Below are 25,253 nucleotides of genomic sequence, written 5' to 3'. Positions count from 1 at the left end.
GCGAGGACTCAATTGCAGGAAGTCTCAGGCTTTTATTTAATAAAATAAAACAAACAAGCAACAAAAACTATCCCGTGGGGGAAAACACAACTTGTAGCTTCAATGGCTAGGGAGGACAAGGCAAAACAGGAGCAGGCAAGACAGACAATTGGTAACGTAAGACAACGAACTGGAACAGGACTGCCAACACAAGGAAAATAAATAGGACAGCAAATAAGGCAGGAGAACAGGTGGAGCAACTGAAGCAATAATAAGGTAACAAATGGGCGGAATCAAGACAATAGGCATGAGCACATGGTAGTGTGAGTGCTCCGCTACAAAAACCTAGAATAAACTAGACCAAATTGACAGCACCCTGACGGTTCGAAAAAATAAATAGCGGCCGAAACGTCGGTTTGAGCATAGTTTTGTGTGAATTAAAGTTTTTCACTTTTAATAACTTTTGATTGCAAAAATTTGTGTTGTCGTTTCTAAATACGTATGTGATTGGTTATTACAAAGACGCTCTCTGTTTATAATTCAAATAGAATTCCGTTTAGCTGCCTATGAATCTGTTTCTCTGAGCTGCCTTTGTGCACAAACGCTGCCTCTGAAGTCATTGCCTGATTGGGCAGCGAGGCAACAAGTCTGTTATTATAGCTACAAAAGATGCCCTCAGCTGCTATTTGTAACCACAACGCTGCAAGTTGTTTTTTTTACTAAAAAAGCGCCATTGTCAACTTTTTCATGTCAAAAAAGAAGTCAAATGTGAACATAGCCTTAGGGTTGAAATGATGTTGACAAATCTAAAAATCACTACGAGGTAAAATTGATAGCAGTGATTAACTGATTAAAATAACAGTACACCTAAAACACATGGCCCTTTTTATTCCATCTCAACAATGACATCCAGATGGCAAGTGGTATTTCCCAGAAAAAAAAAATATTGTCATATTCTTAGTACAATAAAGCATGTAAAGCTTGTAGACAAGTAAAGCATGCTTTTTTACTTTGTTAGAATGGATTGAGGAGCACTCATCTGCTGGAGCTGCGATTGGCTCTTATGTGCCAAGTCACCTGGAAACATACAGAGACCCTCAGACCAGCCAACTCGCTCCAGCCCAGGGCCCCAAGCGTGAGAATTTTTATATTGTCCTTTTTGTTTCTATGTCCAATCACAAACATACTCAATATATGTATTTATTACTTTTGATGATACTATTTAATAACTATTTAATTAAATAGTAATTAATAAAAAATGTGCGTGTCATGATTCCAACATTGTGCTGACCAATGGTGACCAGCAGTTCCCATAATGTAAAATGAATAATTAACACAGTAATTATGCTTATTTTAAATGCAAAAGCTTAGGGGTAGGTTGACGGAATAAAATATACAGTTTGTACAATTTAAAATCCATCATGTCTATGGAAAGTAAAAAGTTATGTGTGTGTGTTTTCAGGAAGTAAACCATTCTTCACCCGTAATCCAGCTGAACTGAAAGGGACATTCATGAGTACTAAATTGCTGAAGAGCAGGCGTGGCTTTGGCTTTACTGTAGTAGGTGGAGATGAACCTGACGAGTTTTTACAGATCAAAAGTCTTGTGCTAGATGGACCTGCTGCTGTGGATGGCAAAATGGAAACAGGTTAGTATATTCTCCAAATGGCAACCCTTCCGACCTCTCTCGTGAAACCAACACGGAAGTGACTTAAACTTAAAATGTAGCTCAAACAATGTGCGGTGTCGTAGCCCCACACTGTTTCAGTGGGCTCCGTTTTCACTGTTGCACTGTGACCAGCCATTCACACAGAATGCACCTTTCTAAAGCTGTGTCCTGTTTCGTAAGGCTGCGTCCTTGTGTCCTCCAGAGGTATCATCCTCTAAAGATGTGGTTCTCAACCTTTTTTGGGCCAGCGCCCCCCTATCCATTTTCCAGGTGCCTTACTGGCCCCCACAAAAACAATAGGCTAAATGTCTTCATAATAATAATAACAATAATAATACATTATTTGTTATTAAAATATAATTTTAAATGCATGTCACTGAATTTGGATAATCCGTAATCTCAATAAATGTATATTTGTTTTGTCTCGTGAAATACCAATAAAAATAAATAAAAAGCATGTCACTGAAAGTCAAATAACAGATTTGATTGGCCAGTTGGAATATTACCATACTTTCCCAAGGAGTAAAAACGATGTGAAGTAGAATGTTTGAACTTAGTTTCAATACTGTCCTAAATGCATAATAAAAACCTAAAAAGCTGTTTATATTCACCTCACTTAGGTGTGTAATTGTGTGTAAGTTTATAGGCCTAAACGTGTGTGCTTCCATCAGAGGTATAATACAAGGTTTGTCATTAATAATTTGTGTTCATATTTAGGCAAATGAAAACAATACAATCTTCTCACAAGAATAAACACTTATTACAATGTAGAAATTATTGGATGTATTTATTTTTCATTATCTTGAAATAGTCCAAGCAGTGTACATTTTGGGCTCAGATATGACGATGATTAGATATGTAGAGAATTCATATCCTACCCAAAGATGATTACAATATATTAGACTGAGTTTATGCCTATATAAACATTTCTACATCATAAATAGTTAAATATAATTAATTTTAAATCCTGTCATTAGAGTGGAAGTGAATATAATTTATTGAAAATATTTTCCAAGGCTTACAAATAAGTATTTCATGCAAAATGCTGTTCATGCAAACTCAACTGTCATATAATGTGCAATGAAAGGTACAGATGTTACCCACATCAAATGGAGAAATTTGTAGGCAGCCTATTTGTTTCACATTTTTACACTCTCACTATTAAGTTAAATCTCACCCTACAGTCAGCTGACATCAAGGTAACAATGACAGAGCTCTCACTGACAGAGGCACCGATCCCGAATTTTATATGATACTACATCAGTGTATTTTGGTGTGTTTTGTATTGGCATGTGTTGATTCAAAGAATGATTCAAAAGCTTATGGAGCAGTTTGATCTTCAATTTCTCTGCGTTGAATGCCGATCGGTCTGCGCAACTCAAGATGTCAAATGCACATTTTCTGTTCATGGATGACTATGTTAGTGGTAAAGTTCTATAACAAATTACATTTAAAAACTTGCTCGCATTGCTCTGGGAAAATTAAGCCTTCCAACATCCTACATGAGGTTGTCGAACACCCAGCAGAAACATAAATCGGTGCAATGCTTGTCCAAACACATACATTACTAACACATTTATACACATCTCTAACCTGAATGTAGCCTATACAGGACGAACTGCATACAGTAATAGAGAATGCCATTTTGTGTTCGCACTCGCTGTAATCAGAACAACGTTTCAGAACAGCTAATAGTTGCCTTTATTTGAAAGTGAAAGTGACCTATTAGTCAGATATGGTGACCCATACCCGAAATGTGACCCGAAATTTATTCGTGTTCTACCCAAAAATAAATATTACCCATTTAATTTCTTCGACTCTCCATGGCCTTTTAGTGGACTATTTGAAGTGTTTTTTCACGAGGACTCAGCTGTCGCATTTTCTTGTAGCAGTCCAAACGTTTTGTACAGTCAAGGTGGTGCTCGCATCTCGGGGTGAAATAAGAACTTATTGATATTGTCAAGAACACTAGGTGGAGAACCCAATTGCAGGCAGGCGTGAAGGGGTTTAACAAAACAAGACTTTAATAATAAATACAAAAGACAAAACAAAAACCCACGATGGGGATCACTGAACACAATAACTAAAAGCTTTTCAAAAAAGAGAAAGAAAAACTTCCCACTATGGGGCAAAACAGAAACTAAGGCTAAAGAAATAAACCAGACTTACAGACACGGCAAGAACTCGGGGAACAGGTAGACAAACGCACAAAACACAGCACATGGTAAGGGTTCACATACACAGTACAAACGCAATCCACGAACACAAGACAAAGAAACAAGAGTGTATTTAAAGGGAAGACAAACAAGGGATAACGAGCGAGGGCAGGTGTGGAACATAAGACACGAGAGGGAGACAATACAGGAAACAAGAGGGGCGGGTCCAATGACAAGACACTGGAGAGAACACATATTATTGTCAAAAGGACAATAATATGTTTCTCTCCACACATAACCAAAGGCTTTGTCATGGCTCTGCTACAGGACCAAGAAAAACATGACTAAATGAAGCAGAGCCATGACAGAAGCCCCCCCTTTAATGAGCACCTCCAGATGCTCACCAAGGGGTAGACGGATGAGACAAGACCGACTGAGTGACAGACAGGACAAGGCAAAACAAAGAAAATAATATCAGGGGCAAACAAGACAGGATAACCACAGGACTAGGGTGCGATAACAAAAATAACATACATGGGAGGGGGGTGGGGCCAAACAAGGGCCCATAGGGGGCAGTCCAAAAGGGTTGGGGGGAATAGTCCTAGCGCTCGAGGGCGCGGAGTCCTGGGGGGACAGTCTTTGACCCTGGTAGTTTCCCAGGGGCCGGCTTGGCTGCCGGACTGGGGACCGGCTGGAAGGCCGGCTGGACAGGGCTTGACGCCGGCTGGAAGGCCGGCTGGATCACCGGACTGGATGCCGGCTGCACCGGACTGGACTCCGGCTGCACCGGACTGGATACCGGCTGCACCGGACTGGACACAGGACTGGACGCCGTATGGGAAGGAGCCCGCGCTGCCCGCCGCTGCCTCTTCTTCTTCAGCCGAGCCACCCGCCTGGAGGTCGGCTGAAGGAAGGATGTAGAAGGCACGGCTGGTTCCGGCTGGGACTCCTCGGAGGTGGACCCCCAGGATGCTCACCTCCCCCGCTTGCTCACGAGGCTGGTGGACGGTGGAGGAGCTGCCAGACTCGGGACCGGGGGTGCTGGGCCTCCGATAGTGAGGGTGCCTATCACGCGGTCCTCCGGGACGGACACCAGAGCGGGACGAAAGGAGACCCGATGGCAGCTGGGAGAGGAGCCTTTGACTAGCTCCTCTCGGAGCGGCTGGTATACCATCTCCTCCCGCTCCAGAAAGGGTGGAGGATCGTCCATCCCGGCCACCAGATAGGCACGGACCAGCACCTCGGGAACGGACGCCTTCCTGGCCTCGACGTCCCGGGCGCTGGCGCTGAGCAGGGAATGGTCCTCCTCCAGCATGGGACTGAGAGGCGATCGCCTTCCACCACTCCGGATTGGAGGTGCAAGGCCACCGGGAAATAGTTGCACCGTCCATGGCTGCCTGCTGGGTTCAGTAGTGGTTCGTGGATTCTGTCAAGAACACTAGGTGGAGAACCCAATTGCAGGCAGGCGTGAAGGGGTTTAACAAAACAAGACTTTAATAATAAATACAAAAGACAAAACAAAAACCCACGATGGGGATCACTTAACACAATAACCAAAAGCTTTTCAAAAAAGAGAAAGAAAAACTTCCCACTGTGGGGCAAAACAGAAACTAAGGCTAAAGAAATAAACCAAACTTACAGACACGGCAAGAACTTGGGGTAGACAAAGGTAGACAAACGCACGAAACACAGCACACGGTAAGGGTTCACATACACAGTACAAACGCAATCCACGAACACAAGACAAAGAAACAAGAGGGTATTTAAAGGGAAGACAAATGAGGGATAACGAGCGAGGGCAGGTGTGGAACATAAGACACGAGAGGGAGACAATACAGGAAACGAGAGGGGCGGGGCCAATGACAAGACACTGGAGAGAACGCATATTATTGTCAAAAGGACAATAATATGTTTCTCTCCACACATAACCAAAGGCTTTGTCATGGCTCTGCTACAGGACCAAGAAAAACATGACTAAATGAAGCAGAGCCATGACAGATATGTTTTTAAATAATTGGTTAAAGCCCACGCGGCTACCGCGAAGAGCTGTGTCCAGGGTGAAGAGGCATGATTTTGGGTGCAAGTCACGAGCACTGTGCGCTCATCGCGCGGTGTGATCACGTGGTGTGTGCATGTGTGGTCAAAAACATTCACATCTACATTAAAACCACAGTTTGCGCCCTTGCTGCTCCTGATGCAGATCGTAATCTTTTGCAGGTAAATGTTTAATCTTGTCTTGCCTGAATATTTGGTGCAAACTTGCGAACGCCCCCAAAGAACACTTGAACGCCCCCTTTCAAAAATCTTGCTTCCATCGCCCCCCGGACGTTCTCTGAACGCCCACTGGGGGGCGATACCGCCCCCATTGAGAAACCCTGCTCTAAAGGATGCGGGATACGGAGGATTCTCAATTTAGAATTAAACGAGACGTCCTTCGTAGGACATACTGGCAGAAAAGGAAACAGGAAGTACCAGGTTGCTATGACAACATGTTGCACTCACACCTGTCAAATTAATTAAAATGATTTCTACATGATTTTAAGAGTTAAAAGTTGGTTACTTTCTACCCTAAACAATGCCAAAAGAGTTAAATAAATGTACGATATTTTGCCTTACTGTTTTAAAACGTTTAGAAATCACTAAACACGTGTAAATCGAAATTCACTCCATATGCCTGCTAAGATTTAAAAAAACGTGACACAAATTGTAAACTGTAAACACATATTTGATTGAATGTGCAGCTGCTGCCGTTTATTCAAACAGACGTTGGCCGACGCAAAGAATTGTGGGTTATCTCTAGCAACGAAGGATACACCTCATGTGTCCTCCGAATTCTCGTGAAAGTAGGTCGTATTAGAAGGATGCATACGGAGTGTCCTACCTGCTTTTATGAAACGAGACAGCCTCGATGACGTAGCAGGCTTCAAATGAGACCTCCGGAGGACGCAGCCTTCCGAAACGAGACACAGCTTATGCCGTGGAACTACTGTATCATCATTTTTCTATATAAACATGCACTAAACGGAGGCGTGTGGATGTTCGCGTGAGTGGTAACGTTACATATTCCGTTTGCGACGCAATGGGAGTGCACACCACGTGGCTGAACAGCAGATGACTGTAACACAGGTGTAGCAATTGCAAGATCGCATTACGTTATATTAAATACACTCACGAGCAAACATATTCAAAAAGCGATCGTGTTCCCCTCATACCTGCTCAATATAAGTATATAATATGATGTGTTTTTAGTTTTAACTGTTTCTCTGTATGGTATGATGAGAAATCAGTAGAGGAACAAGGATTGACAGCGTGATGCGATCGCTTTCCTCTCACATATCCAATTTAAACTTTTGTTTTATGATTAAAAAATATGATTTCAGGAAATCATGAAGCCATTGTGACTTATGTAAAACACAGCAGACATCACATGCATGTTTTAATGGTAAAATTGTTACTATTTTGTATTAAACTATTCAGACAGACCATGGTATTAACTTTCGGGTGGGTGCTCCTAACTCTTGAAGTTGGGAGCACCAATGCTACCCATAGATATGGTGCTACCAAGGAAAAAAGTTAATTTTGAGTGCTGTTCTCTATTTATTTGTTTAAATATTATGTATGCAAGTTACCTTTGCATGCTATTCGGTTGTTAAAGAAGTCTAAACTTTGCAGTTGTTATAGGGGAAGGGGATTGTTTACATTGTGTAGTTACAAGTTGTTTGCGAAATTTGCACAATTAAAGGTTCTGTATTTTTACTGCAACTGTCATGCATCCTGATTCATTCACTTCAGCATGAGTGCCACCTCTTTATAAACAGCATCACTTTGTGTGACTTACAAACCTATATAATACTAGTGTGGAATTTTTCGACAACATTCACTCACCATGACAGTGTAAAAGGGCATTTTAAGTGCAGTATTCCCTCTCTCAATCAGTAGAAAATGTAGTAAAAAAATACCGTCATGTACCGGAAACCGGTATAAATCTGGAAAATACAGTTATATTAATTTATGGGCCCAGCACTATACAGTAGCTAATTTGATCCTTCATGACAACTGTGAGAGGGTGATTTTTTTATAACTCGCCTGCTTAACTTATATTAAGCCTTAAAATTTTGCAAATTAGGTGCGTGGCCACTTGAGTGACAAGTGGCTTCAGCAACCAGGCACCTCAGCCCCAACCATGTCCCGCCTCTTTGCACATTTTCGATTATCTGGGAGTGACGCGCTGCTAAGATGGCGACAGCCGGCTCTGCCCACTTTAAGCTTCAAACAGCTCCTCAGAAACCTACGGGTGACGTTATGGACACCACGTCCATGTTTTATACAATCTATGATATTCTTCAAGCTTCTAAATATCTTAAGTTATTAGAAAAGCATACATAATCAACAATGCATAATACATCAAAACCACCCCATTCTTTAAAATAATAACTTAAGCGCAAAAGACACAACATTTGAACAGCAACTATGGGTCAGTTTCATATGGTCATATGGTAAAATATTATTGTGGTACTTGTGTGATCATTTTGGCATAAACACATACATACTCAGACACATGTTTAAAAAACTGCATAGCTGTTTGTATGAGTGAAAGCCATTTATCCAACACTTTCTCTCTATAAGTGGGAAACGTCTTGGTTACGGATGTAACCTCAGTTCCCTGATGGAGGGAACGAGACGTTGTGTCGAACCGACAGATTGGGGTTTGTCTTGAGAACCTATCATCTTCTGAGTATTTAGAAAAGGCCAATGAAAATTGGCCTAATTCTCTAACAGAGAGAAGCCGCCGTAAGGGCCACTGGGTAAGCATTATTCCCCCCTGGGGGAAAAACGCTGCAGAGACCACTACCTAAGGAGTAGTGGAGACACCACATGGTCTCGCCAACAGGGGAGAACTCATGGAAAATGTGCAGACTAAGGAGTTAACCGCAAGGTGGGAGTCCACCTAGGGAGGTCATGGGTTGCCGAGGTGGGAACCATTCATGAGGATACATCAGAAGGAACAGCCCATGGGGGGGGGGATTACCACGTCTGGAGCACTAGGTCCGGTTAGAGCTATGTGGCAGATAACTCAACTGTTCCCCGGCCTAAGGGGCAGGGCTGCTCTGCCCAGCCTGCCCAGAGGAAGGTGCTTAGTGATGGATGGAATGCCTGTTCTTTACCCAGTGGGGAAAGAAGGGAGGCGTAATAGCCACTGATCCCCCTAGAGGAAGGGCTTTCGCAGGCGTACGCCTTACCGGCTGCCGGTCCTACACGTTGCCCTGCAGGACGCGGGCTGACACCGGTTCCGAGCGTAGGTATTAGAACCTCGCGGAGTTGTTGGGCATAGCCCAATCCGCAGCTCTGCAGATGTCTGCCAGAGAGGCGCCCTGAGCCAGTGCCCATGAGGAGTGTGCCTCACTCCCAACGAGCAGGGGCGATTTTGAGATCGGTATACCATAACAACGGCATCCACAATCCAGTGCGCCAGCCTCTGTTTGGAGACAGCCCTCCCATCTGCTGACCTCCAAAACAGAGAAAGAGCTGCTCAGAGCTTCTGAAGCTCTGCGTGCGGTCCAAGTAGAGGCGCAGTGCGCGTACTGGACACAACACGGATGGGGTTGGGTCTTCCTCACCGGTGGGGAGCGCCTGTAAGTTCACCACCTGGTCTCTTGGGAGAGTGGTGGGAACTTTGGGCACGTAGCCGGGATGGGGTCTCAGGATAACGTGAGAATCCCCGGGCCCGAGTTCTAGGCAATCTGTGGACACGGAGGGTGCTTGCAGGTCCCCTACCCTCTTGGAGGTGAGCGCCATCAGGAGAGCCGTCTTTATCGAGAGGTGAGAAAGAGTGGCAGCTCCGAGAGGCTCAAAGGGGCGGGGCCTCTTGAGGCCCGCCACCTAGGTCGCAAGAGGGTACGGAGCGCGGATGAGGCGGTCGCCTTCTCGCGCCCCTTAGGAACCTAATGACCAGGTTGTGCTGTCCCAGAGGCTTTCCAGCAACTGGGTCGTGATGAGCAGCCGTAGCGGCTACATACACTCCCAGTGTGGAGGGTGGAGAGGTTACTCCCCAGTCTCTTTTGAGGAAGGGACAGCCCGTTCCCGATCGAGCAACTCCGCGGGTCTTCTCGCCGAGAAGAGCACCAGGACAAGAAGAGGCACCACTTATGGGCGTATAGCCGCCTAGTGGGCAATGCCCTAGCCTGAGTGATGTCCCAACCAGACAGGGGGTGGGCCACTCAGGATCTCCTCGTCCCGTCCAGACATGGAGGTTCCAAGGTTCTGCCTGGAATGCCGTAACGTGCCCCTTCCCCTGGGAAAGCAGGTCCTTCACCAGGGGGAGCGGCCAGGGGGGAGTTGTTGTCAAGAGCCTTAGCTCTGAGAACCAAGTCCTGGTTAGGCCAATGGGGCGTAACTAGTACCACTTGATGCTCCTCTTCCCTGGCCTTGCACAAGACATGTGCAATGAGTCGTTACTCTCCACGAGGCATCGACTGACGAGAGAGCGCATCGGCTGTCTGGTTCAGGACGCCTGGGATGTGTGTGGCTCGCAGCGCCTGGCAGGAGCCATAGCGTGGAGAGAGAAGGAGGCAGCTTGGTCCGCCGCAATGTAAGCTCTCGACACCAGAGATGCCGAGTCCCCACATGCTTTGGACGGGAGTCTAGGTCGAGCCCACCCAAGTGGCCGCCGCCTACGGGCACGAGTGCACCGCGGCGGCACCACCTGGGGGACATCGATGTATCCTCTAGCTGTCTCAACCTCGAGGGAAGAGAGGGTGACAGAACTTTGTTTGACGTGAAACGTGCCGGAAAGGGGGCGTTCCAGGTCTTACTAAGTTCCTCATGCACTTCCGGTAAACACGGCACTGGGGGCGGGCACGGCTCGGAGCCGCGCTCAAACCCGAGGCATCATATAGCCAGCCGCGAGCGCTGGGAGAGGCAGTGCGGGCACTGCAACCCAACACTCACGGCGGCCCGGGAAAGCATGGCTGACACTTCGAAGTCCGCTTCTTCTTGGGCTCGACCCCCCGAGGGAGGGAGCCCGAGGAATCGTCGGAGTCGGATGGCAGTACGTCACCCCCTGATGCTGCAAGAGACATCTCATCATCACGCATCGTGTCCGAATACGTGATTGAGGAATAAGACGGCGGACCGTCTCCTGGGGAATGGTCAGACGAGCGAGACAAGGTGTGAACGGTCCGTGAGCCAGTGACTGGCGGATTATCGCTCACAGTAATTCTCATATCACCCTCGCTGCTTGCCGTAGTGGACGGCAGGGCCATAGTCCTGCCGCCACGGAACGGGGAGCAAACGAGGTGGTGGCTGAGTCCCGTGGGAACACAGCCACCCGTGACGCAACGTCTGAATTGTCACTGCCCGCAGCGCGGGCAGGACGTATCCACAACATCTGCCCCAGCATACTGGAAGCAGGCATCGTGTCCGTCCCCCTCCTCGATGAGTGTGTTGCACCCATGAGAACAGTGGGACAAGCCACGCTGGAGAAATTTAGCTCTTTTAGAAAGGAAATTAGCTCGAACACCTCCGGAACTGCCGAGATGCCCATGGGAGAGTCACTGCAGGAAGGGACCGTCCGCTGCACCACGTCGTAGATTCCAGCAGAAAAATGATCACCAAAGATCGTAGAGAAGCTCATCAGATGCGTAGGCTCTCAAGAACAAAAGGTGAATGAATGAGCACGCCGGCTTCCCTCTTATACCCGTACATCCGGGGAGGAGTCCGGCATGCAAATTTCATTCGCCAATTTTCATTGGCCTTTTCTAAATACTCAGAAGATGATAGGTTCTCAAGACAAACCCCAATCTGTCAGTTCAACACAACGTCGAGAGACCGACAGAAAGGGAACTACAGTTTTCACAACTACCACATTATCACTAATGTGATAATATAAGCAGGAAATACAACACATGGTGTGGTTGTCAGGAAAACTGCCTCTAATATGTGTGCATTTTTTGTTTTTCAGGTGATGTTATTGTCAGTGTGAATGACACAATAGTGTTGGGATACACTCATGCCCAGGTGGTGAAGATTTTTCAGTCCATTCCGATCGGCTCTATGGTCCAGCTGGAGCTGTGCCGCGGCTACCCTCTGCCCTTTGACCCTAATGACCCCAACACCAGCCTGGTCACCTCTGTGGCCATTCTTGATAAAGAACCAATTATAGTCAATGGTCAGGAGGGGTTTGATCTCATCCCTGGCATGGCTGTTCAGATGGCAACTGGTGCCAGTGCTATTGGCATGACCTCCAGTGAACCTACCGCTTACAGCACTGGGTCAGAAAGCACTCTGTTAGTTACAAGTGATAGCTGCCTCAATTATGGTAATGATGTAGTGACTCTGGCATCGTCTATAGCTACACAACCTGAACTGATCACAGTTCACATTGAAAAGGGGGATAAAGGCTTTGGATTTACAATTGCTGATAGTCTTACTGGTGAAGGACAAAAAGTCAAGCAGATCGTGGATTACCCACGATGCCGAGGGCTAAAGGAAGGAGACATTCTGGTAGAAGTGAACAAGAGGAACGTTCAGGGCATGAGTCACAACCAGGTGGTGGATTTTCTCAGCAAATTCGGACAAGGAGGTGAAGTTACCATGCTGGTGCAAAGAGGTAAGCAGTTGTGTTTCTAATAAGACTGCAATGGTACACAAAAGGCACATTTTAGTGAATTTGTAGTTTAGATAATGATTTGTTTTACAAACACAACAACTGCCACAACTGTATCTTCGAACTGGACTCAATTCTTTTAAAGAGTAAATATTTTGTGATTTTTAAGGGCCTGCTTTGGTTTGTGGAGTGTCCAACAACCACGTACATACACGGTGTAAAAACACTTTCATTTTCTAATATTAGGCAGTTATTGTTACCTTACTTCTGACTCTCAAATGATTCTTTCGGCGATTCATCTGTCTAATCCCCTCCTTTCTGTCAGCCCACTCTGATCTGATTGGTCAGATGGTCTTGTCTGCTGTGATTGGTCTGCCGCGTGCAGTGTTGCAAATGGAACGTAGGCGGGCATTACACAGAGTGACGCAAATCCGACCCAGAACTGAAATTAGAACGACAGACGACTCATTTGTGTGATTCAGAGTCGACTCATTTTTTCCCAAGCCAATAACTTTGTAATTCGTTCACTTTGGCTTTACAACCTGGCAGACTGCTTACATTCACACACAGCAACATTACTGCTTGAAATATAATTTTAAGGACATTGTAACTCTTTACACTTTAGAACTGGGGCTGTCACAATATCAGATTTGTTCTAATCATATCATCCTGGAGACTTGCTGTCCTGCCTGTATCCTCCTCCTTTGACCTCCTATTGACCTGGGTCACGCTTTCCAAATGTCACAATCTCCATTCACCTCACCAGCATCTGTGACAACCGCACAACATTTCCCATAATTCATCCTGGCATCCCACCTGCACTCAATTCCTAATTACGCCACATAACATCACTCTCCTTTGTTAACTCTATTTAAGTCCGCAACACACACTAACAAGCTGTCTGGCTTCTTCTACGATTATGACTGGCAAAGCTGTCATGAAAGAGGAGGCAGGATTCAACTGCGCGGGGTGAAAAAACAGACTTTATTACACCACAAGATAAAGGCAGTTCAATGGGGGCAAGGACTGGCTCAACCGGCAGCAGCGTCGGGTCCAGGGAAGGGTCAGCAGGAGGCGGGGAGATGAGGCAGTGGCAGGCCGGCTCGCATCAACGGCAGCGGGGGGGGGGGGGGGGATGGGGTGTTGACAAGATGGCGACGGAGGCGGCAAGCCTTGCCGGAGATGAGATGACTCACAAAGGGAAGAGTTAACCCGCTGGGGGGAGGGCTGACTCACAAGATGAGTAGTAAACACACTGGGGGAGAGCCAGGGAGTCCAACCAGAGGTGTAAAGAGTACCTGAAAACCATACTTAAGTAAAAGTACAGATACCTTGCAGTGAAAATTACTCCATTACAAGTTACAAGTCACCAATTCCAAAACGACTTTAGTAAAAGTCTTCGAGTATCTGATTTTAACACTACTTGAGTATTTTACTCATACTGAATGTAGGCTCAAAGCAGCACTAGTCCTCAACACTTAAGAGACTTGTCAGTGAAAAACAAGAAACAGTCGATTCGTGAGGAGAGCAATCGCATTTATTTTCTTAAATCATGATAAGACTGAACACCTCAAAATTGCAACAAATCATGGTCGACACCATAACCTACATCTATTACAAACACCCAAGTCTCATTTAAGCTCAAGTGCTCATAAGTAAGCCAACATTCTTCAAAAAGGTCTCTTCAATATAATGGATAAATAAAATAATGTTAGGTAAAATTAAAAAGTCAAAGCCAGCGATTGTCAACTACCTGATAATGCACTCGTATTCACATTAATAAGTAACGGCAAAATTCACAAGAAGTACCTTCAATGCCCTTTAAATGGCAATATTAATTCATCTGTAGCTAAAATAAACTGCTGCAAAAAAAAGATAGGTGCCATGCAAAATGTAATGTGTAATTGCATTAGTCATTACAAATGTAGTGGAGTAAAGAGTACATATACTTGTTTAAAAATGTAGTCAAGTAGAGAGTAAAAGTTGCTAATATCTTTAATACTCAGTACAACTACAAAGTAGCCAAAAAGATACTTAAGTACAGTAACTAATTACATTTACTCCAATACTTTACAACACTAAGTCCAACTAAATACAACAACACAAAATAAGACAAGGTTAGGCAATGAGCACTAAGAAACAAATCACAACAGTCAGACACAGGACAATAGAAGCACAGGGAATATAAGGGGCAGAAAATCTGAATAAAAAATAGGAACAAGAGAGGAGAGAGAGAAAACAATGACCAAACCCAGGTGAGAAGAGTGAAACAATAACGAGATAATTAATAGGGAAACAAGCAGGCGGGGTCACAACACGATGACAAGAAAGCACATGGCTGGCTGTCTAACAATGCCATGTGCTCACCACAAAACATCAACACAAAGACAAAACTAAGGCACACTAAGCACGAACCATGACAAATGCTCTATGGTGTGGTTTCCCGTACAAGTACTACTACTTTGATGAAATTGTACTTGAGTACAAGTAAGTTACCAGTCAAAAAATCTACTCAAGTAAAAGTAAAAAGTAGCTTGTTTAAAATTTACTCAAAGTAAAAGTTACTTAGTTACTTTTTAAAAGCGGGAGGGAGACCTCTCCTGTTTTGTGCAACACCAACATTAGTCATAGTGCCTAATTTTAAATACAGATACATCTCAAAAAATTTTAATATTGTGAAATAGGTCAATATTTTTTGTCACTCATTTCAGAAAGTGAAACCCATATATTTTATATATATTATATTATATTTCAAGCCTTTATTTCTTGACATTTTGATTATTATAGCTTACAGATAATGAAAACCCAAAATCCAGTGTCTCAGACAATTAGAATATTACCTAAGATCAATAAAAAAAGGATATTTTAAAGAGAAATGTCAGGCTTCTGAAAAGTATGTTAATTTCTTTGCACTCAATATTTGGTTGAGCCTCCTTTTGCATGAATTGCATCAATGTGGCGTGGTGTGGCATGGAGGCAATCAGTCTGTGGCACTGCTCAGGTGTAATGGAAGCCCAGGTTGCTTTGATAGCGGCCTTCAGGTCATCTGCATGGTTGGGTCTGGTGTCTCATCATAGATTCTCTGTGGGGTTCAGGTCAGTCAGTCGGGTTTGCTGGCCAATCAGGCACAATACCACCATGGTCATTGAACCAGCTTTTGGTACCTTTGGCAGTGTGGGCAGGTGCCAAGTCCTGCTGTAAAATGAAATCAGCATCTCCATAAAGCTTGTCAACAGAAAGAAGCATGAAGTGCTTTAAAATTTCCTGGTAGATGGCTGCGTTGACTGTGGACTTCAGAAAACACAGTGGACCAACACCAGCAGATGACATGACAGCCCAAATCATCACTGACTGTGGAATTTCACACTGGACTTTTAGCAACGTGTATTCTGTGCCTCTCCACTCTTCCTCCAGATTCTGGGACCTTGATTTCCAAATGAAATGCAAAATTTACTTTCATCTGATAAGAGGACTTGGGTCCACTGTGTTTTCTGAAGTCCACAGTCAACGCAGCAGTCTACCAGGAAATTTTAGCTGACCTTCTGCTGACAAGCTTTATGGAGATGCTGATTTCATTTTCCAGCAGGACTTGGCATATAATAAATAAAGGCTTGAAATATTTCACTGTATGTGTAATGAATCTATATAATATGTGGCTTTCACCTTCTGAAATGAGTGACAAAAAATATTGACCTTTTTCATGATATTCAAATTTATTTAGACGTACCTGTATTAAAACGGGTTACATGTGCACTGCAACAAATAAATATTTTTTTGCCTTGTTTTGCCGAAATATCACAGAATCCTATAGCAGAAATATTAACGAAACAATTCTTAAATCAATAAATATTTTCTTCAGAAGCGAAATTAAGCCTTAAAAAAGATTGTAAGCCTTATTTTCTTAATAAATAATCAATGGTACACACTGCTAAGTTTCAACAGTGAAACCACGTATAAATGGTTCCACGTTTGTACGGAATGAGTAAATGTGATGATTTACTGTTGTAACCTGATCGTTACCATGGCAACATGTTCGCCGTTGATCGCAGTTAACAATAAACACGAATCCCAAGAGTTTAATCCGTTTGATACGTATCTGCTGTGTTCGGCCAAAGACTGGTTAAGTGAGGCAATTTGAACTAAATACAGACAGAGACGCTGTGTTTTGTTTATGTTCAGAGCTTCACAGCACGCTCTCGCGGTGTTGCCATGTTTACATATTTTTAAGAGTTTCGCATTTGTTGTTTAGTCTTTTCTTATGAAGATGCAGATACATTATATAGTTAGTAAAATGAACAGTTGAGCGTAGTTTTTGCCTTATTACATTTTGCCGGTTTGTAGGTTTATTTTGGGCTTGTTATTGTTTGCTGTTCTTATCAACAATATGATCTGGCAACACGGTCATTTCCCGGCAGGGCTGGTGAGGCTTTCAAAATGCATGAAATAGCAAGCACATTTATATATGACTTTCTTGCACCGCGCTTACAGAAGAGAGAGACATATGATGCACGTTTAAACATGTCATTAAAGCAGAAGTTCCATTCACACTGTGTAAATGTGGTGCAGACACATAGTGAACCGTGCGTCTACAAAACGAGATTAAAGTCTTACCATATAAAGCATTATGCGGATTTTTAGGATTTTTATAAGATGCTAGTTTGCACAGCGTCCATAATCCTGTCTTGAAGCTGAAATGGTTGCTTAAATATGGTCAGGGGTTTACTTCATTGTCTTCAGCAGTTAGAGTTCTATAGGGTTTCACCTTAGGACAGGTGCACTATACCGATGTCTAACTTCTCCGTCTCCATCGCTCTTCTGGTATTGGCGCAAACTCAAACTCGCGCCCATTATTCACTGGAGTAATTTCAACTGGAGTCGCGTTTTTTTCCTTGCAATGTTTTCATTATTTTTTACTCAGTAACGGATGTGATTTTAAATATAACGACGTACAATACATCACACAAATCGTACTTAAGTACAAGTAAAATTACAGTTTTTAAAAGATACTTAAAGTACAAGTACACAAAAACCTACTCGAGTAACGTGTAACGTGAGTAAATGTACATCGTTACTTTCCACCTCTGGTATATCAAAGAACAGTGGAGGTGACTGTTACCATGGCAGTTGCAGAAAATGGGGTGGTGTGGAACACACACATGGCTGGGTGTAACAGCTTCTCTACAGTGAGCCACTCTCACCCAGCTCACCACAGTACACAGGAGGAAAACCATCATCCGCTGCTGATTTGATATCATATTTTAAAAAAATCTGAGAAAAAGAGTTGGAGGACAGAAAAACAAAAAAATGTTCTGATGTTTATACTGTAGTGTGAGGGTGATGATGATTATTCTGTCCGTCTGTCGCTCTCTCACACACAGGAGTCCTGCAACCCAAAAGAAGTCCTAAAGTGCTGGTAAGACAACTTTTTCCGCCTCTCTGATCACCACACTTTCGTTTATAGTCACCCCTGTAGGGATCTCATGTCTTGTACTTTTGTGTCAGTTTTTGTTCCTGTGCTTCTCTTACTTTTTCATTTTTATATTCTACAGAATGTTACATTACATGAGATTATTATATGTCATTTGAAAGTTCTCAAACTACAAACTACTTGCAAATATTGAAATAGTAAAGATACTCTACAAAAAAAAAGTTCTGGCTGATGACATGCCTCCATCCCCAGCTCCTCCGTAATTGACTGCGCCTATCTGGTCATTATGTATGGATTCATTTTTGATAGTCAAGTAAAAAATATTTCTATATTTTTATGTAATTTGAATCAAAGTAGCTGTACAAGTAAAAACACAAACATGTGAACATGTAAAAAACACCACAAAATACACAGAATAAATAGATATGACATTAAAAGTGAGCAAGCCCAAAAGTGGCAAACAGTGGCAAGGAACCAACATTCCAATGATGTATATTAATGCAGAAAAAACCTTGGGAGAAACCAGACTCAGTAAGGAGGGCCAGTTCTGAACTGACAACACTACTGCATCTTGACAAGCTCATCAACTTGAAATATGAAAGTTAAAAATAATTCAGTATATAAATAGGTAGAATCATTCATTTTAAGATTGTACATGAAAAAAACTATATTAAAGTCTATATGTAAAATCTAATATCTAAAAGCTTGTTAGCATCCTATATTGACAATAATTATTTTTTTGTATATCAAGAACCTGTGTGTAATATGCATCACTTTTCTCAAAGAGAAATTTAATGTTTATATTCTTTTAAAGTTCCACTGCATCTGATAATTTTATCACTTAAAACTCATCTTTGAGCTTAAAAAATAGCATATTTAAAAAAAAATTCTTCCTGTCATCTCTCTGTTTCAGCAGTTTGAAAGGAAAGATAGTCAGGGAAGCTCTCAGCACAGCGTGTGCAGTCGTCGCAGCACTCACACAGACTCACCTGGCCACCCAGTGGCTATCATGTCCAATGAGATGCTGATAGCTCCTCCACCTGTTCCTCCACCCCCAAACCAGCCACTACCTGTGCTGCCCCCCTTTGACCCTCCAGCAGCCAATGGGATGCTCCAGAAAAAACCAGACCCTTTCAAAATCTGGGCTCAGTCCAGGAGCATGTATGAGAGTCGCAGTAAGTATTAATGTCTACTGATCTGACACCTTATTCAGCCATGAGTACATTTATTTGCTGTGACAAGTAGTTGTAATCAAAAATTTTAAGCAACTCAATGGTAATCTTAATTCTAAGCACTAAAACTAGTCCATATGACACCAGGTGGGTTAGGTGGGTTTTTTGAAGCAACGCTATATGTGAGCAAAAATGATGAACATTTTTAGCTTATTTAGCCAATATAAGGGGGTTAAAATTTAACCATGTTTAGATAAGAAAACTATAATGAAAGTGACCTATTAGTCAGATATGGTGAACCATACCCAAAATGTGACCTCTGCATTTAACCCATCCAGTGAGTAGTGAACACACGTACACCCGGAGCAGTGGGCAGCTATCACTGCAACGCCCGGGGAGCAAGTAGGGATAAGGTGCCTTGCTCAAGAGCACTCAGTCGTTACCCGCCGGCCCCTGGGAACCTTCTGGTCACGAGTCCGACTCTCTAACCATTAGACCACGACTGCCCCGTAATCTACATATAGTGTTACACTGACTAAACAAATTACAAATATTTATTTGTCAAATATGATCAGTTGATCTGGCAAACTAACTACTACTACTCAGCTATTCATGTTGGTTTAACACCATGTCCTAATCAGATGCGTTGCGTGATATACACCTGTCATGTATCGCAACGCTTGTATACAAATGATGACTTGGCCCATATTATCTTTTAAATTAAGTATTATGAATATAGTCATGAACTCACTACCTACAGTGACACTCAAAACTTTTCCATCACATCTAATATTACAACAACAGCATATCTTAGTTATGTAGTTTATTTAATAGCATGTCACACTTACTGTACAGTACAGTATACTTACAGTGTACTTACTCAACAAAATACCGGTAACCATATGTACTTAATATGGCATACTGTAGGTATTAATTCTTAGTTATTGCACAGCACATGCATGGAGAACATGACTGTAATATAAAGTGCTACCTATTAATGGGACATGTAAGCGATAGTTTGGCTTCTAGAGGGAGGATGATGCTAGTATCTTTTTAGTACGTGACCATGTGCATGCTGGCCAGTCTGATGCCAGATTGTCCCAACAATACCAATTCCCAGTCCGGTCTCTTAAATGGTTCATGCTGAGTAACAGGGTAGGTCCAAATCTTTTAATTGAGCTGTGTACCACCTTCTGACCTGAGCAGAGCAGTTAAACATGCATGCTAAGCATCAATGATGAACAATATGTTGTTCCTTGGCTGATAGTCAGCGTGAGATGTGATTGGGCCAAGAAGCTGTGGTTGGATCTGCTGTGGTTGATTTTCCATATGCAAATCAAGAATTAAGATAAATAAACAGAAAAAGCAATAAAGTGTTTTCTGTCAAATACATTTACTGTACTTGGCTTGCTGTATAATCAGTATTAACCATTCATTGTTAGTAAGAATTAGGGCAATTATGGTACAGTACAGTATATACCAAATGGAATATACCATTTGACGGAAATGCATCAACTGGTAAAGATGTTGCTACCTTTATAGCACGGAAGACATTTTTGTAAGTGGTCCAGGCTTTTTTTGCTGTTTTTCTTATTTGTGAGACTAGTAGAGAAACATGGAGAAATACAAGGAATATGATTTTTATTGTTTGGTTTGTAATCAAGTTTACAATTCAAAGAGAAAATTACCAAATGAAATACATTACCACATAGCACTGTTTACCACATATACTGTGCTAAAAGTAATCAGCCCCGCTCCCATAGAAATAAAATATTTAACTAAAAATGTTTGCGTTTAGCTAAAGAAAGGAAGTCATATACATTTGAAATGGCATGAAGGTAAATAAAGGACATATTTTTGGGGTGAACTACTTATTTAATATATCAATTAATTTTATTATATTTCTAGTTACATTTCTAGTAAGAAATAATAAATGTTTCTAGAATATAGCACAATTTATACCTGGATTGTGACAGTTCCAGTCCAGTGACTGGAAAATTTCAACAAAAACAAACCTAAGGAATGACAACAGAAACATTACTCATTTTTGGGCTGATCCCAAAATACTTGTAAAACATTTGTATTGTGTTGTTCAGTAATGTAGATTCAATATTATTTTGCACCATTCCAGATCTGCAAACATTGCATCTTTTTGTTGTTTTAACCAGTTTGTCCTCTTTCAATTTTCTGCAAATAAGGGCAAATAAAAAACAATATTTTTATTTGGAATTTGGGAGAAATGTTGTCACAAGTTTGCAAAATGAACAAAAAATGACCATATTACTTGAACACGTAACTAGAAATAGTGAATGCAGATAAACTGCAAATAGGTTTGAAGTGGTCTCTTCATTTTTTCTGTGACTGTATATTTATGTGATCATACAACCAAGGCATCCTTGGCTGTTAATCACTATAATAACTTGTTTGTTTTACTTTAGTGCCAGATTCTCAAGAACAGGACGTTTTCCTGTGGAGGAAAGACACAGGCTTTGGTTTTAGGATCCTAGGGGGAAGCGAACCTGGAGAACCAGTAAGTCTGATAACACACACAAATCCTTCTAACAACAAATATTAAAATAACACTTTTAGGTTAACTTTTCACTTTTTAATGTGTTTAGTTATTACATTATTAATTACTACATTCATTCTGTTGCTTCATCTGCCATTTTAGAGCAAGGACTGCTTTAATGCTAAAAAAACACTTGTCTACATATTGTTTGCTCTTACTTTCAAATTTGAACCCTTGTGCATTGATTTAAAAAACTCACGCTTAGGCTGAAAATGGAAACAAATGTCCATGTCCAAAAACGGTCATAAAAGAATTATATATCCATATTTTTCACACTTTCAATGACTAAATTTTTTTCACTAGAATCAGTTCTTATCATAACTACCAAACATTCATTCATTTTTAGAAATTTAACCCTTTAAATACCAGTTTGTTTACATGGTGACCCTGTTGTTTTTCATGAAAAAAAGGAATAATTCTAAATATTTTCTATATACTACATGTGAATCAGATTTTTATTATTACAGACTATGATATGTTAATTATTAACAACAACATGATTTTATTGCATTATTATTTTATGAGCAGTGTAAGATTTTCTAAAAAAATCACACTTATGTTCAAAATGGACAAAAATGTCCATATTCAAAAATCCTCATAAAATGATTATATATTCAAACGTTATGTTTTTAACCAGATCCTTTCCAGATCATAACTACCAAACATTCATTCATTTTCAGAGTTTTAACCTAGTTTGTTTACAAAATGCCACATCTATTATGCCGTTATGGTGATCACTGTACTGAGGGGCTTCTGAACTTCTACATAAAACTCAAGCTCACCTTTTATCTCAGTTGAAAAGAATTCAAAATGAATAATAATGCAAACAAGGAATAAAAAAACATGTTTGAATTAGTGCTGTCAATCGATTAAAAAATTAATCGGATTAATCACACATTTTCTGTGATTAATCACGATTAATCGCACATAACAATAATATTTTAAAATATACTTTTACATTTGAATAATTTCACATTTAATTTTCAAATTGATGTAGAAACAACATATTTCTTTAACAGCTTCATTTTATGAATGAAAGAAAACCTTTTGATATTAGTACTGTAATTGATGTCTCTATTAAATTGATTATGTTAACATTAATTATAGCCATTCAACAATATAATTGAGAGCTATCATGAAATATACAGAAATTGAAGGAAGTTCTCAAACACTTTACAGTCTTTAATGCTAAATTATAAATTAAATGCAGAATAATTCTCATTAAAGCTACAAAATCACATTGATTTCTTCTTTTATTTTGTTCTTTGATTAACATTAGTGACAGGAGTCACAGAAGCACGTTTAAGAGCGTGGCCCCTTTAAAGGCTGGCTCAGACTACAGGAGTTTTAAAATCCTGAAAGATTTCAAATTCTGATTGCAGCACACACATAAGGAGAATCTTAACAGATTCTCTTATTTAAAATCTTAAACCTGGCTCAGACTACAGGAGTTTTAAAATCCGGAAAGATTAAAAATCTGGTTGCAGCACACACATAAAAAGAATCTTGACAGATTATTTTATTTAAATTCTTAAACAAGCTCACACTCATCAGTGTACAACTAAATTACACATATTTTACATATCCATAGGATATGCAGTTTTGTAAAAGGAGCTAATAGTAACCGTTTTAATGGGTTTACTATTTTTAGATGTTGACATCACATCTACATTTGAATCTCTTTTTCAAGCACTACAAAAATAGGTTTGCCCTTTGTAAACTTGCATTTATGAATGTGAAATGTCCAGATAAGAAAACGTTGGGGCGTAAAGTTGTGTTTATAAATAAGCCTAAAAGGTAGCAAGTGCAAAAATAAAAATTTAGAAAGTTTGATTGTAAGTTTTTTTATTTCATAATTGAACATCAAAAGACATCCTAAGACACCCAAACTACAGGATAATATTAAGATTATCATACCAGAGGACGCCTCTTACGTCATCTCACCAGGAAACAGAAGTAAACAAAGGGACATCGCAAAGTTAATTTTACGTGATCTCACCTGGCAACGGTTGTGTAACGTCTTTGTCGCTCTCTGAATGATTCTCTGTCTGTCTGTCCAAAGCCGCGGGAACGTATTTTGAGCAGGGGGTGCTATAATGCTTTTTGCTAGGGCTGAAGTTATGACTGTGCTTTGGGCGAGCCGCTTAAGTTTAATGTTAATAAATAACGGAAGAAAAAAAAAAGTTGCTGCCGAGAATAAAGATGAATGCCAATGTGATTATAAGATACAGCATAAAAACAAACACATAAACGCATGTTATCTGTATGCCTATAGCCAAATAACAATCTGTTGAACGAAACTACAAGCTGCGCGTTAGCAGTTAACTTACCCGGTACATTTAAAACCGACGCGACTTCTCCCCAGCTCTTTTCCTTATCTGTGCGGTTGTGGTATGTTTTGGAGGATACATTATATAGACAATCATGTTGTTGCCACAAGTTGTTCCTCCATCTCCGCTGTCCAACATTCCCTTGCAGGAGCTTTCGCGGTCGACATTTTTAAAGGTCTGTCAGTCACCTCCGTCACCTTGCAGATGTGCCTCTCATTGGCTGTTGCGAAAGTACCAACGTCATCACCCCAATTTAAAATCCTAAATATCAAACATGTTTGATATGATCGGGGCGGCCCCGATTTCTCTCGGAGCAGATCGTGAGGTGTAAGATTCGATCTGTGAACGCCTCACATTACGTGATAATCTGGGCCGAACCTCGGACCCGATCGAGGTTCTGGACCCGATTTTTTCAAAGATTCTCGGGAGGGGAAATCGGGGTAAATTCTGGCCGAGAATCCTGTAATCTGAGCCAGGTTTAAGAGCTGTCTCAGTACGCAGATCTGACGTCACCGTACTCCCATTTTCACAACTCTTTGCATTCATTTAAGATTTTTTTTACACTTTGAAGTCTTGCTTAAGAAAATGCTAGACAAAACGGGCTTTCCATTCTAGCACGAAAGAGAACTTAACACGGATGCGCTGTCTGACAGAGATTCACCGACGCAGCCTTCAGCCCGTGACTGTTTACACCAGACTGGACCTCGCGTTGCGTTTTGCCGCGTCCCACAGTTTAGAAGCTGTCTATCTTCATTGAATGCGTCAAAGCAACTGTTTAAAATCACGCTTAACTGGTTTAAAAGCCTGTACACGAATAAGAGCGTGATTACATAATGTAACGCTAGACAAAGAATGTCAAAACAAACGGATGCTGCGTTAATTGCGTTAAATATTTTTCACGCGTTAATTTGAAAAAAATAATCGCATGCGTTAACGCGTTAACGTTGACAGCCCTAGTTTGAATGAAACATATTTTCAAATCTCAGTAAGCTACAGTGACTTGAATATAAGGAGTTGGATTTGTGATTTGCTGTAAAATATATCTTTCTTTCAAACTGTATACATACACACACAAAACATTTTCAGTACACACATACAAACCACACTTTTACATCTATACTAACACATAAACACAGTTATAGCTGTATCTTTTGGTTTGCCTGCAGTGTTGTTTAATACAGCAGACACAGATAAACTGAAATGCTCCATAGACTAAAATGAAACAGCATAAGAAAAAAGTAAATAGTACACATTTGAAAATGTTACATTTTCTTGAAATGTATTCATTTTTTGTAATTTTGAACCCTTTGCCAACATAATCAAAGGATTTTTAAATGGAATGTAT

The 25,253-nt window shown here is 41.4% G+C and overlaps 1 protein-coding gene across 1 annotated transcript in view; it reads left to right on the top strand.

The window, feature by feature from the left end:
• Nucleotides 1-25,253, top strand: part of magi1a (membrane associated guanylate kinase, WW and PDZ domain containing 1a) — a 114,109-nt gene that overhangs the window by 62,998 nt on the left and 25,858 nt on the right. Inside the window, 6 exon segments of the mRNA XM_057356995.1 lie at nt 998-1,114; nt 1,442-1,627; nt 11,765-12,412; nt 17,788-17,822; nt 18,751-19,012; nt 21,448-21,539. Of these exon segments, the coding sequence (XP_057212978.1) occupies nt 998-1,114; nt 1,442-1,627; nt 11,765-12,412; nt 17,788-17,822; nt 18,751-19,012; nt 21,448-21,539 (1,340 nt within the window).

This window comes from Triplophysa rosa, linkage group LG17, assembly GCF_024868665.1.
Source record: "Triplophysa rosa linkage group LG17, Trosa_1v2, whole genome shotgun sequence".
In the NCBI taxonomy this organism is placed as follows: Eukaryota; Metazoa; Chordata; class Actinopteri; order Cypriniformes; family Nemacheilidae; genus Triplophysa; species Triplophysa rosa.
Note: the sequence above shows the minus strand (reverse complement) of the source record. Positions and strands in the feature narration are given on the sequence as shown.